Source organism: Molossus molossus, unplaced genomic scaffold, assembly GCF_014108415.1.
Source record: "Molossus molossus isolate mMolMol1 unplaced genomic scaffold, mMolMol1.p scaffold_m16_p_8, whole genome shotgun sequence".
NCBI classification, from domain to species: Eukaryota; Metazoa; Chordata; class Mammalia; order Chiroptera; family Molossidae; genus Molossus; species Molossus molossus.
In genome coordinates this window covers 17340665-17353234 of record NW_023425402.1, presented here as the reverse complement: position 1 = coordinate 17353234, position 12570 = coordinate 17340665, and the positions used below count along the sequence as shown (strand labels likewise).

The window sequence follows — 12570 nt, the reverse complement described above, 5'->3', positions numbered from 1 at the left end:
GCCTCTCGGGCCACTTGCTCCGATTGGCCGCAAGCGAGGCGGTCGCTGCGTCCCCGCCCCCGGTCTCCATGGCAACGGCGCGTGTTCTTCCCTCCTTGCCCCTCCGACCCCGCCCTCCGACCTCGGCCCAGCCCCAGCATAAGGTCCCGGTTGGCCAAGACTTGGAAGAGAAGTGGGTGGGTGCGGTAATGCAAAAATCATCTAAATATTGGGGCGGGGAGAGGCGGCTACTGTTAGCAAGGCGAAGAAAGCTGCCAAAGGTGCGGCAAAAAAGATTGCGAGGTCCGGTAGGTGCTCTTTATCCCAGAGGGGAGGAACGAGCGCCATGGTAGCAGGACTTTTCCTTCTCTGATTTTGGAAGGTGTTAGACAGAATCATGGAACTGATTTTCCCATCAGTGATTATAATCCTAGGTTGCGTTGCTCTTTTGTTACTCCTTCAGTGGAAGAACTTGAGTGGACCCCCGTGCATAAGGGGCTGGATTCCTTGGATTGGAGCTGCATTTGAGTTTGGGAAAGCCCCTCTAGAATTTATAGAGAAAGCAAGAATCAAGGTATGTGGCCTTAGCAGGTGGGGTTTCCGGAGAAGGTAATGTTTTCTTTTTTATTTTCTTTCATTGGATCTCAAATGTAATGTTCGAACACGGGAACGTGCCTACTGCCCTCAAGAAAATGATCTAGTCATTTATGAATTTCTCAAACTACTGTGTCTTATGCAAGGTTTTGGAAAAGAAATGGCATTATGAGTGCTAGTTACTTCATCATCAAAATATCCTGTGTATACATATTAAGTAAATGCTTGCAATAATTGGGAAAGACAATGTGATTTCAATTTATGAAAATACATAACAAATTAGTATCCAAGTCGTAGTTAACTGCAGGCTGTTGTAAAAATTGCTTGCAAACTTGGTCATGACAAATTTTGCCTGCCTTGTATTTTCAGCTGGTGTGAGGAAATTCATCTTCACTGGACACTAAGGACGTTAGTAATGGTTGTTGTAGCAGATGTTTTTGTCTTTAAAATGTCTTTCAAATATAGCATATCTTGCAAAAAGAGTATGTAAAATACTGCCAACTTTTTTCTTTATTTCAACCAATGCTTCACTGGACGTGCTCCTGTGTATGTATATGTATTGTGTGATTGTGCTTGTTGCACTTAGCTGATTGTTTCCTCTGCATAAATTCTTAAAAATGGAAGTGCCCAAAGAACATGAATATTTAAATTGCTTATGTTACTGTGTTACCCTTGCAAAAGGATTTAACAATATGCACTTTTTCTTTTGCGTGTAGGTAAGGGATTGCCTAGCTCTTCATATCCTGGCCCACACGGGGAACCATAATTCTTGCTAGTCTGACAGATGCAAAACAATATCTTTAAAAGAAGTTCTCCTTTGGCTCCCATAGCCTTCCTTAGGAATATGATTTTGATAATGTTTAGGGAATGTTTTTACAAGCTTGTCTGAGAAGGTCAAGCAAGGTCACAAAGATTATTCTGTTTTCTTCTAAAAGTTTATAGTTTTGCATTTTACATTTTGGTCTATGATCAACTTTGATTAAATTTTTTTGTGTGGTGTAAATGAGGGGTGAGGTTCATTTTTTTCCCCCTATCTGGATGTACAGTTGTTCCAGTGTCATTTCTTGAAGACTTACCTTTCATTGCATTGCTTTTGCAGTTTTTCATAAATTAGTTGACTGTATATGTGTAGATCTGTTTATAGCTTTTCTATCCTATTCCATTGATTTATACAACCATTCCTTTGTGAACATTACATTTTTTTAAACACTGTCGTTTTATAGTAAGTCTTTAAATCAGGTAGTGAAATTTCTCTACATAATGGTTTTTTTTTTTTGGTAATTGCCTTGACATTCAAGATTATTTAAGTTTGAATTTCAATATACATTTTTAAATTTGTCAATTTCTGTTATAGAGACTGCAGGAATTAAGATTGGAAGTTTGTTAAATCTGTAGAAAAATTAGGGAAGGATAGACTTCTTAACTATACTAAGTCTTCTAATCTATGAATGCTCTGTATTGCTCCATTTAGCTATTTAACTTCTTTCAGAAATATTTAGTTTTTTGCACTGAGGTCTTGCCTGTGATTATTTTCACACATATTTTGTATTTTTAAGGGTGTTGTAGATAAAACTGTTTTCATTTTTGTTTTCTAATTGTATCCGGCTGGCACATTAAAAAAAAAAAAATGCAGTTTTTTGTATATTAACTTTGGATCCTGTGACCTTATTAAATTCACTTATTAATTCTAGTAGTTATATTGTAGATTTCTTAGAGTTTTTATACATAAACAATATGTCCTGCAAAGAGATACATTTATTTTCTTTCCCCCCATGATATTTATGTATTTTATTTCTTTTTCTTGTGTTATTACCATTAGTAGGAGCTCTAATACATAGTGGAATAAAAGTGGTGAGACTAAACAGGCTTATCTTTTTCCTAATCTTAGGGGAAATGTGTTCAAAAGTTTACCATTAAGTAGATATTAACTATAGATTTTTTGAAGGTGTCTATTTCAGTCCTGACCTTCAACCCATATCGAGAATTCACCAGGGGAATAAAGTGACCTATTGTTTTTCCATTTATGCACAATTCTCTCCTCTATAGAGTTTAAGCTTGTTTAGTTTTTATTGTTTCCCCAATAAAAGCATCAGAGGATGCTTCTAAAAACATGATCTTTGTAATTTATTCACCTTTTTCCTAGTTGGCAGCGAGATCCTTGGCTCACCTTAGATTCTGGTTCTACCACATCCTACCCAGAAATAAAAACATCTGCATGTGTTTTAACACCTGCAAAGTATTTTCTGAAACAGTTCATTTAAATAGCCACCTAATGATGGACATGGTTTTTTCTTATATTTTGCTATTATAAATAACGTAGTAACAAATGTCATTTCTGCATGTATGCCTGTAAATGATCTGACTCAAAGTGTAAATACATGTGTCATTTAGAGTAATACAGGAAAACTTTTGAGTGATTTGAGCAGAGGAGTAGTATGATCTGACTTAAATTTTAAAGTGTCACTTTGGCTGCTCTGTTAAAAGCAGGGACATACGAGTAAAAGAAGAAAAATAATTGGAAGGTTATTTCAGTGATTCAAGCTTAAGATCATGGTGGCTTGGACCATGATGACAGCAGTGGAAGTTTGAGAAATGGATGGATATATTCTGAAGGTGGAAGCAACAAAATTTACTGGTGTATTGAATGTGGTGTGTGAAAGAATGAAAAAAGCAAAAGAGTTTGGCTTGAGAAACTAGAAAGTAGATTGCCATCAGATGAAATGGGATGATGGTAAGAAGAATTCACTGGGAGGAAAGGTCAGCTTTAGATATGTAGAAGTTTGGCATTTTGACATTCAAATGGAGATGATGAAAAGGAGAAACATCTGTAACAAAAATAAATTAATTAAAAACAAAAACAAAAACAAATGGAGATGATGAATTAAGCAGTTGGATAAATGAATTTGGAGTTCAGGAAAGAGGTCCAGTTATGCATAGGTTTAATTAATCTCCTTAGCCTGTCTTCTATAGCGGTAATTTCCCTTGCAATTCTTTTCATGTTTATTTCTATTTTCTATTTTGCATTTTTCACATTTCTATATTCTCTTTAGTCTTTTTGTGTGTGGGGTGTATAGTTTCCCTTGTACTTTATGTAATGTTTTCTTTTATTCAGAAATGTGTTTATTATATCTTCCTTTCCTGAGTTCCTTTATTTCCTAATTTTCCTTTTTTTTGTCTGGCTGTTTCTTCCATGGTTTCTTATATTTCTGCTTTGTTTGTTTTCTTTGCAGCTGCAATTATTACATTACTTTTAAAAATTCACAGCAATAATTTTGCATTTCTCATTAGCAAAACATTTTCAGTGGGTTTCTTTATCAGGAAATTCTTTTTCATTTTTTTAAGAATTTTTCTTATAGTGCTGAATTTTTCCCTTTTGTTTAACCGTATTTTAAAGACCGGCTGTGAGCAGAGGTTTTGGTCAGGAGCAGTTGCTTTCCAGGTTTCTCAGCTTAAGTTTTCTATCCTCTCTTGCTACAGTGAGATGCATGCATGATCCGTGGCTCCTCTGCCTTTCAGGACCCAGTCTTCCACACCTGCACTCTCCCTGCCTGTGTCCCATTGCACTGCTACTGAGACACAACTCTGATCTTCCCAAGTGCCTCTTCCCAGAAGATGATGCTTTCCAGAACCCTCGGAATAGCTTCTGTATGATCTTTTGCTACCTCCCTCAGTACCCATGGCCTGCTTGTTTTAGCCCATCTCAGAGTGGTTCCAACTCTGTGTTTTGTTTTCTCCCGTCTCAGAGTGTATATTTTTGAGCTGCCCATGCTGAACCCCTGGCACATTCCTCATCCCCGCCCCCTTCCTGCTATGGCTTCACTGCCAGTGCCGCTGGTTCGCTGCGGGCCACACTCGGACAGTTTGTACATTTTCTTCTCGTGGTTTAGCCGAGTCTGTTTCATGTGCATGTATTTGTTTCGTTCTCCTGGCTTTGTGTGATTATCCGGAAGAAGTAGAAACATTCAGGAAGAAGTTGGCCAATGTCACGATCAAAATTGGAAGTTCATCTTCTTATTTAAAAAAGTTTTTTTCAGGTAGATTTATATTCCAAAGGCATAAACATGTCTAGTTCCCTAACCCCAGGAATAGCTTTAGCCCCACGATTTTCTTTGTATTAGTGTTTATGCTCCTTCCACTTACACACTCCTGGTTGGGTTGAGGTAGTGACAGTGTATTTTTTTTTCTTTTTTATTTATTTATTTATTTTCCTTTATTGATTTTAGAGAGAGAGGAAGGGAGAGGGAGAGACAGATGGAAATAGTGATGAGAGAACATCGATTGGCCACCTCCTTCCCACTGGGGATTTGGCCCACAACCTGGGCATGTGCCCTGACTGGGAATCGAACCAGCGACCTCTTGGTGCACGGGTCCACGCTCAACCACTGAGCCACACCAGCTGGGCATTTTATCTTTTTCATTAATCCTGTTTTATTTTCTTCAAAGTAACTTTTTCAAAAAATAATTTTGTATTTTGAATTTTAATCATCCTATTATGGTAGGTTACATTTTATGTTGGTTAATTAAAAATAATTTTTAGATACCCTGGCACATTCATCTTCTGTGTGGTAGGGGAATGTGTGAGAGGAATGGGAAGCAGGCTCAAAAGTGATACAGTAAAACTTCGATGTAACGGACTAATTTGGGCGAGGGGGTGTCAGTTAAAGCCAAAAGCCCATTACATAATAAAGTAGGTTTCCCGAATGCATAGGTTAAAAAATTGACAACTTAGTTTACCTGTTTTTACTTATGTAGACACATTTGTGTAATTAAAATTAAGTATGTATGAAAAGTTTAATTTCACAGAAAAGTTTTCTGTATGTATTCTTGGAATTTTTAAGTTTATACTGAATAGGTCTGGTAAATGGGTGCATTAACCAATCACTGTGAGTAAACAAATGCACATGGCTGGGGGGTGGCTTAGCACTGTGGAGTTAGAACTTCTGCAGAAAGTCTTGCCACAGGACAGCAGAACCAGTTACCACACACAGTAGGGTGTGATCACATGCTAATCGTTCACCCAACATTGTTTATGAGCCATTATCCTTGGATTTAAATGTGTAGACTAGAATTGTAGATATGTGATACTTATATCAGCGAAATGACTGCAGTGTTTTTTCCAACATATGGTTTATTCGCTAAAACTTGTTAAAATTAACAGCGAATTAATAACCAAAAAAATAACCCGTTAATTTAATTATAAACAAGTCTTGGTTAAAAGCATTTTAAAATTATCAGGGTATTGATTTTCACATATGACATATGGACTGGAAATATTGTGTGTTGAATATGAAGTCCACTAAATCGAGGGTTTACTCGATTGCCTTTTTTTCGTCTCACTAGAAGTAGGAGATACAGATGGACAGTTTGCAGAGCAGAGGCTACAATAATTTTAATATTTATTGTCACTGCTTATTTAACTATATGAATAAAATTAATCAGAAACCTATAGGAAAGAACATACATGTATATTCCAGTATTTCCCAATGAAGAACCTGACTATAAAACTTAGCAAATGGGATGCCGTATTAGTTTTCTATTGTTTCTATAGCAAATTTAGCAGCTTAAAGCATCCTATTATTGTCCCACATTCCTGTAAGTTAAACCCCAGGCACAGTGTGGCTGGAGCAGGGCTCCACTCTGTCTTTCACAAGGCCAAAATCAGATCCCAGCAGGGCTGTGCTTCCTTCTGGAGGTTCTGGGGATGAATCTACTTCCAGGTTCATTCAGGGTATTAACACTTAGCTCTATTGCAACTGTAGGACTGGAATTCCTCTTTGCTTATTGCTTAATGAGTACTGGTTAGGGTCATTCAGCTTCAAGGGGCCACCTGCATTTCATGACACATGGCCCCTTTACTCCAACTTCAGTGACAGCAATGACTAGTCAACTCCCTCTTATGCTTTGAATATTTCTGAGCTCCTCTTCTACCTGTGTATCTTCTCCCTTGTTCTGTGCATCTTTGCATCTCTCTAATGGTTCTGTAGTCCTCTTCTGCCTTTATGTGCTCCTGTGATTAAATTAGCACACCTGAATAATCCAGCATAATCCTTTTTTTTTAGAAAACCTGAGTAGTAAATATAATTCCATCTGAAAAGGCACCACATAGCAGACCCTTAGGAATCTTGGGAAAGGAGAAGTCATCTTAAGAATTCTGCCTACCACAAATAAAATCTTTTAATTTTATTATTTATATTAAAATATCAATGGATGATATAGTAAGCCATTCTGACTGTGAATACAAAAATACATGATAGGTTAATCATGCCAAGTAGTCATAGGATTTATGCAAGTGAACTCAATAAATAGTAATAACTGCAACTCAACATATTTTGAATTTATCATTACTGTACAGCATGTGGCATTAATTAGTTGCATTTTTACAGGGTTCAGCTTCATTTACTTCCTTGAAGTAATTGACAAATTTGCAGTAGAATTAAAATTTGCATTTTCCATTTTATAAATATAATTTCCCACATTCTAACTATATTTACATAAGAGATATCATTTTTGGGGAGTTAATCTTTTAAAATATGAAGCTATATTTTAACTGTTTTCTGAAGAACTTGAGATTTAATTAGTACTGTCAACTTAGTATTAATTCTACCCTCCTTCCCAGTTTTGAAAGTAAATCTGGGTCCTGACCGGTTTGGCTCAGCAGTTGGAGCGTTGGCCTATGGTCTGGAGAGACCCGGGTTCAGTTCCGCTAAGTGCATGTACCTTGGTTGCAGTTTGTCCCCGGCCCTGGTTGGGTCGTGCAGGTGGCAGCCACTCGATATGTCGCTTTCACGTAGATGTTTCTCTCTCTCTCTCCCTCCCACTCTATCTGAACAAAAAATGGATAAATGTCCTCGGGTGAGGATTAAAAAAAGAAAGTAAATCTGGGCACCTGAAGAATAATTGACTTCTCCAAGTTAATACGCTGAGTCATTGTTAAAAGGGAAATGATGTTTCTGTCCCCTACTTTTTATTCTATCTCATAGACTATATTACTTTATTTAAGACAGTTTTTACATTTTTTCATTAACTGAACTCTCAAGCGCTATATAGAACTTTATAAAGAGGAGTCAGTTTTTAAAATGTGTTTTCTTAAATCAGTAACTTCAGAAAGTTAATGTAAACTAAAAAAGAAAAGCATTTTCCACCTGGGATTACTCATGGAAACATTTTCTTAAAAGTCAAAAAGTCCCTACATTTATTCATGCCATTTCATGAAATATTCTCAATATTTTGACAACGGCAGTCTGGAAGCAGTTGCATTTTCTAAAAAAAAGTCTCTGCAGAGTTCCAAAGGCATAGTCATACTCTGGTGAGGTCTCTCTTCCTGGTTCATAGCCAGTGCCTCTTGGCATTTCCACACATGGAGGAAGGATCTCTGTGGGGCCGCTTCTAAGAAAACTAATTCCATTCATGAGAGCTCCGTCCTCGTGACCTAAGTACTCCCCATAGACCCCACCTCGTCATACCATCACATCAGTCATTAAGGTTTTATCAGAGGAATTTTGAGAAGACAAAAGGATTCAGATTATAGCAACATGTCATGCATATGAGTATGTCATATAAACCTGTCATTAAACCAAGGGGAAACTATTATAATGGCAAAACTCTTATACTGTATTAACATATTTCATTTGTTAAATAGGAATATTTTAGCATGAAAATGCTCAGCTAAGAGTATGAAAATCAATCTATAGACTGAAAGAATATATTTGCAAGCCACCTATCTAACAGAGGACTAGTATCCGGAATGTATAAAGAACTTCAACACTCACGAGTAAAGAAAAAACACAACAATCCATTTTAAAAATAGGCAGATGTCATGAACAGACAGTTTACATATACAGATGGCAAATGAACACATGAAAAAATGTTCAACATCATTCTCAATTAGGGAAATGCAAATTGAAACCACGGTGAGGTATCACTATACACCTGTCAGAATGGCTAAAAGTAAGGACAGCATCCAAATGCGAGTAAGGACACAGAGAAACTGGATCATTCATACATTACTGGTGGAAATGTAGACTGTAAAATGGTAAAATTACTGATGGAAATGCTGGTTCGTATGTCCCGGCAATTGTACTTCTGTGTGCTTAGTCCTAGAGAAATGAAAACTTATGGTCACAAAAAATTCTGTACGTGAATGTTTATAGCAACTTTATTTGTAATGGCTCAAAATTGAAAAGAACACAGACATCCTTCAACAATGTTTAAACAAACTGTGATACATTCATATCATAGAATACTAGTCAATATATAAAGGAATGACCTATTGATACATATACCAATCTGAATGAATCTCAAGTGAAATATGCCATGTGGAAAAAAGCCGATTCCCAAAGTTTCCATACTATGTGATTCTATTTCTCTAAAATTATTAAAATTCAATACTCTAGAAGTAGAGAACAGATTAGTGGTTGCCAAGGGTTAAGGAGGAGGCGGGCGTGGGAGGGAAATGGGCGTGGCTATAAAGGGACATATGTGGTGTCTTTGTGGTGATGGAAATACTGTCTATCTTGACTTTATCAATGTCTGTAGCTTTGATATGATACTGTACTGTAGCTTTGCAAGGTGTTAACACTAGGGGAAGCAGAATAGTGGGTAGGATCCTGTATTATTTCTTACACCAGCATGTAAGTCTGCATTATCTCAAAATAAAAAGTTTAATAAAAAGATACAGGCACCTCATCTACAACATACTGCCTGTGCTAGTCTTTCCTTCATAACAATTAGAGTGCTGACATAGCACAAAAATGAGAACAAAAGGAAAGCAAATAAGACCAAAAACCCGCACTGTTACAGAATTTGTAACACTGAACATGACCATTGGCACTGTGCAGCCATTTTGCAATAATTTACTTTAAGTATCACTTGTCAGCAGTTATCTCAACTATCCAGTGTATTTGAACTTGGCTGTTCTACGCTAGGGCCTGGGTGCCAATATGTGTTACAAAAGACACTTTCGTAATGGAAATTTAAGAATTCTTATTTGGACCAAACTTTAACAAACAATGAAAATTGCTCCTCTTCTAAGTATTGACTAGCAAACAGTTGTAGAGAGGGAATATGGGAAAACAATATAAACGTCTGTATGGTAGGTGGTTAGAGAGACATGAGCAGAGCAAGGACGATGGGCCAGGTGCAGAAGATCACCAGGGCAAACGTCCCCGGGTGCCTAGCAACGGAAAAAATTGGGAAAAGAAGGACCTTGCCCCCAGGGTAACCTTTTCTTCCCTAGCAAATTACTGGTCATGTGGTTAGACCCACTGACCTTTCATATCTCTGATCATGCAGTTCAGACCCTTCCCTGACCTTTCCCCCCCTGGCATGTTCTAGTCATTGGGGTTAGACCCCCTTTGAGGGGGAAGAGCCAGGGAGCAGGAGAATATATAATTGGGTCTGTGATGAATGGATGTCAGAAAGACACAGAATCTAAGAAAATAGAGTTGGAACAGTGAGGTGATTTAATGATAGACTCATGGATAAGATTGTGGTTAGTTGCTTGCATTCTCAATGGAAGGAAATGCTAAATTATGATTAGATGTCAATGAAAGTAATGACATATTATTTTCCCCAGTAAAGCGATGGACTTCCTGGAGCCAAACCCCTCACTAGAGTAGGCTACTAGGATGGATCTGATAGAGAGGGCAAAGCTGATGACGTAGGGGAGAACAAGCAGAAATGAAGAACAGAGGTGAAGAGCATGGAATCCGTACCACAAGGCCAGCGGTGCCGGGATTTCACAGGGGCAGGGCCTTCCACCCGTGTTCACCAGAGGGAAGCGTGGCGAATGGGGACGTGTGTATACTTTGCAGGATTGGAGGAGAGACGTTGGAATGCCCTGCCTTGACTACTTCCATTTCCCCAGTGAGATACAAAGCAGGAACTGTCTCACAGTGGAGGGGGTTGGGTGAGTGGCATAGGTAAAACAGTCATTTTGGAAAGTTAGAAAGTGCACATTCGAGAACTTTTTTAGGATTGCAAGACATTGTTGAGTGACCACAAATTTATAGTAAAAGCTGTCAGCAATTTAGTATCTTTTTCTTGAACAAAGTTGAGCTATAGGTTGCTTATAACCTACTGAATTTTGAAAACTGTTCAAATATCACAGTGTTTAGTAAAATTTCTAATCATTATTTTAATTATTTTGCACTTCAAGACAGGAAGGAGCAAGTAAATAATAACATGATCAGAAGGAAGGTTAAGTATTAGGACAAAATAAATTAGGATTTATATAGTTTAAAGTTGGCCAAATCAGTCAAAATTTAGAATTAATTACCATATATAATGATGATCTTTTTTTTTTTTTTATTGACCAAAACTTCAGCATTAGGGTTCTTGGGGCACACTGTCTTGGGGCTCACCCATGGCCCAGTAACTTAGTTATCAGAAATGCTTACTAATATGATCTATGTTTATGTGTTTTTTTCAGTATGGACCAATATTTACAGTCTTTGCTATGGGAACTCGCATGACCTTTGTTACTGAAGAAGAAGGCATTAATGTGTTTCTAAAATCCAAAGAAGTGGATTTTGAACTTGCAGTACAAAATCCCGTCTATCGTACAGGTAAAGAATCTTTTCAGATAATTCACTTGAAATACAACACTGGAATCCAAGAGTAGTTTTAGTTGCCAGTTACATCCATACTCCCCTATCAAGAATGATGAGGCCCTATTAGTTGATTGTTTAGAGTAGGCATAGAAGGAGCAAAGACTATATGATGTGTTGGGTCATTGAAAAACAATTTATTGACAGCTTCATACAGTTAGATCTCAATTAGACATGTGAAAGAGATGAGGTTCCCTCACTGATGTTTTCTGTGGAAAATATTTGGAATCTGTATCCTGTTACAGCTCTCAAGATGTGGCTAACTGTTCTGCTACTGTGCATACAATGTTCTTCAGGCTGTAGCTCTTGGCTTGATCGCATCTTGCTGCTCTGCTCCCCGAAAGTAGAATTCCACTGCTTAGTAAGCCCTTAACTAATGGCATTTCCTGACATAGTCCATAGAGCGATTAAGGTAAGTGGTGCCCTTTCTCCAATTCTCTATCTTCAGAGACTGCTGGATGGTACTGGTTAGCATGCTCCCGGGGTGCCTGTCTGCCTGTGTTTCTTCCCAGGTCACAAACGTGCATGCCGAGGCCATTTGTCCTCCTAAGAATGCAGGCTGGTTCATTTTGCACCTGTTTTTTTTTTGTTTCCACGAGACTGCTTGCTTCTACTGTCCATGGCCTTTTCCTCTCTGCTTCCCTTTTTGCTTCTTTCGTAGGTTCCTTTTCATGTTAGCCTCTCATGCGCCTTTTTTTAAATTTTTTTTTATTTGCCATTAAGACAAAAGGTTTGTTTTAAGAGCTCTCAGTGATCAACAGCATGATTACTTTTTCTTCTTGCTTTCATGAAAATCTCATGTGGGTTAAAATTTATGACTATTTAGAACTTCTTGATATTTGGACTAGGAAATTCCAGATCAAAGAATAAAAGAGGGGGATGGGAAAAGATTAACCAAAGAACTTACGTGCATATATGCATGACCCATGGACACAGACAGCAGTGCCCTGAAGGCCCCATGGTGGTAGCAGTGGTGGGGGAGTCAATGGGGGAACAAAGAGGGGGCATCTGTAATACTTGCAGCAATGAAGATACGTTAAAAAACACATTTTGAAACCTTGATCTGTAAAGTCACATCTTCCTTCAGAAATACATACCAACTTCCTCACCTGTCAGGTGGGTGGAAGTGGTCACGTTTTTATACCTGTCCTTCCCCCGGGGCTTTCATGCTTAAATATTTTTATTTAACAGACAAAGCATGTTAATATTTACTTTTGAGCCTGCCTCCCGTTCCTCTCATGTACTCCCCTACCACACAGAAGACGCATGCTCTGGGGTATCAACAATTATTTTGTATTAGTCTACATAAATTATAACCTGCACATAATCGGATGATAACATACAAGACTGAAAATTATTTTTTGAAAAGTCACTTTGAAGAAAATAAAAT

At 37.8% G+C, this 12570-nt stretch overlaps 1 protein-coding gene across 2 annotated transcripts in view; it reads left to right on the top strand.

Annotated features, from left to right (window-relative positions):
- Positions 1-144: 144 nt before the first annotated feature.
- LOC118621602 (24-hydroxycholesterol 7-alpha-hydroxylase) overlaps positions 145-12570 on the top strand; it is an 87657-nt gene continuing 75231 nt past the window's right edge. The window contains exons 1-3 of one of the 2 annotated variants that reach the window (XM_036248947.1): positions 145-260; positions 443-553; positions 11003-11138. In XM_036248947.1, the coding sequence (XP_036104840.1) occupies positions 189-260; positions 443-553; positions 11003-11138 (319 nt within the window). In that variant the 5' untranslated portion in view covers positions 145-188. Of the gene's footprint in view, positions 261-442; positions 554-11002; positions 11139-11425; positions 11593-12570 lie in introns of those variants that run through there. The other variant, XM_036248948.1, reaches the window with a different exon arrangement.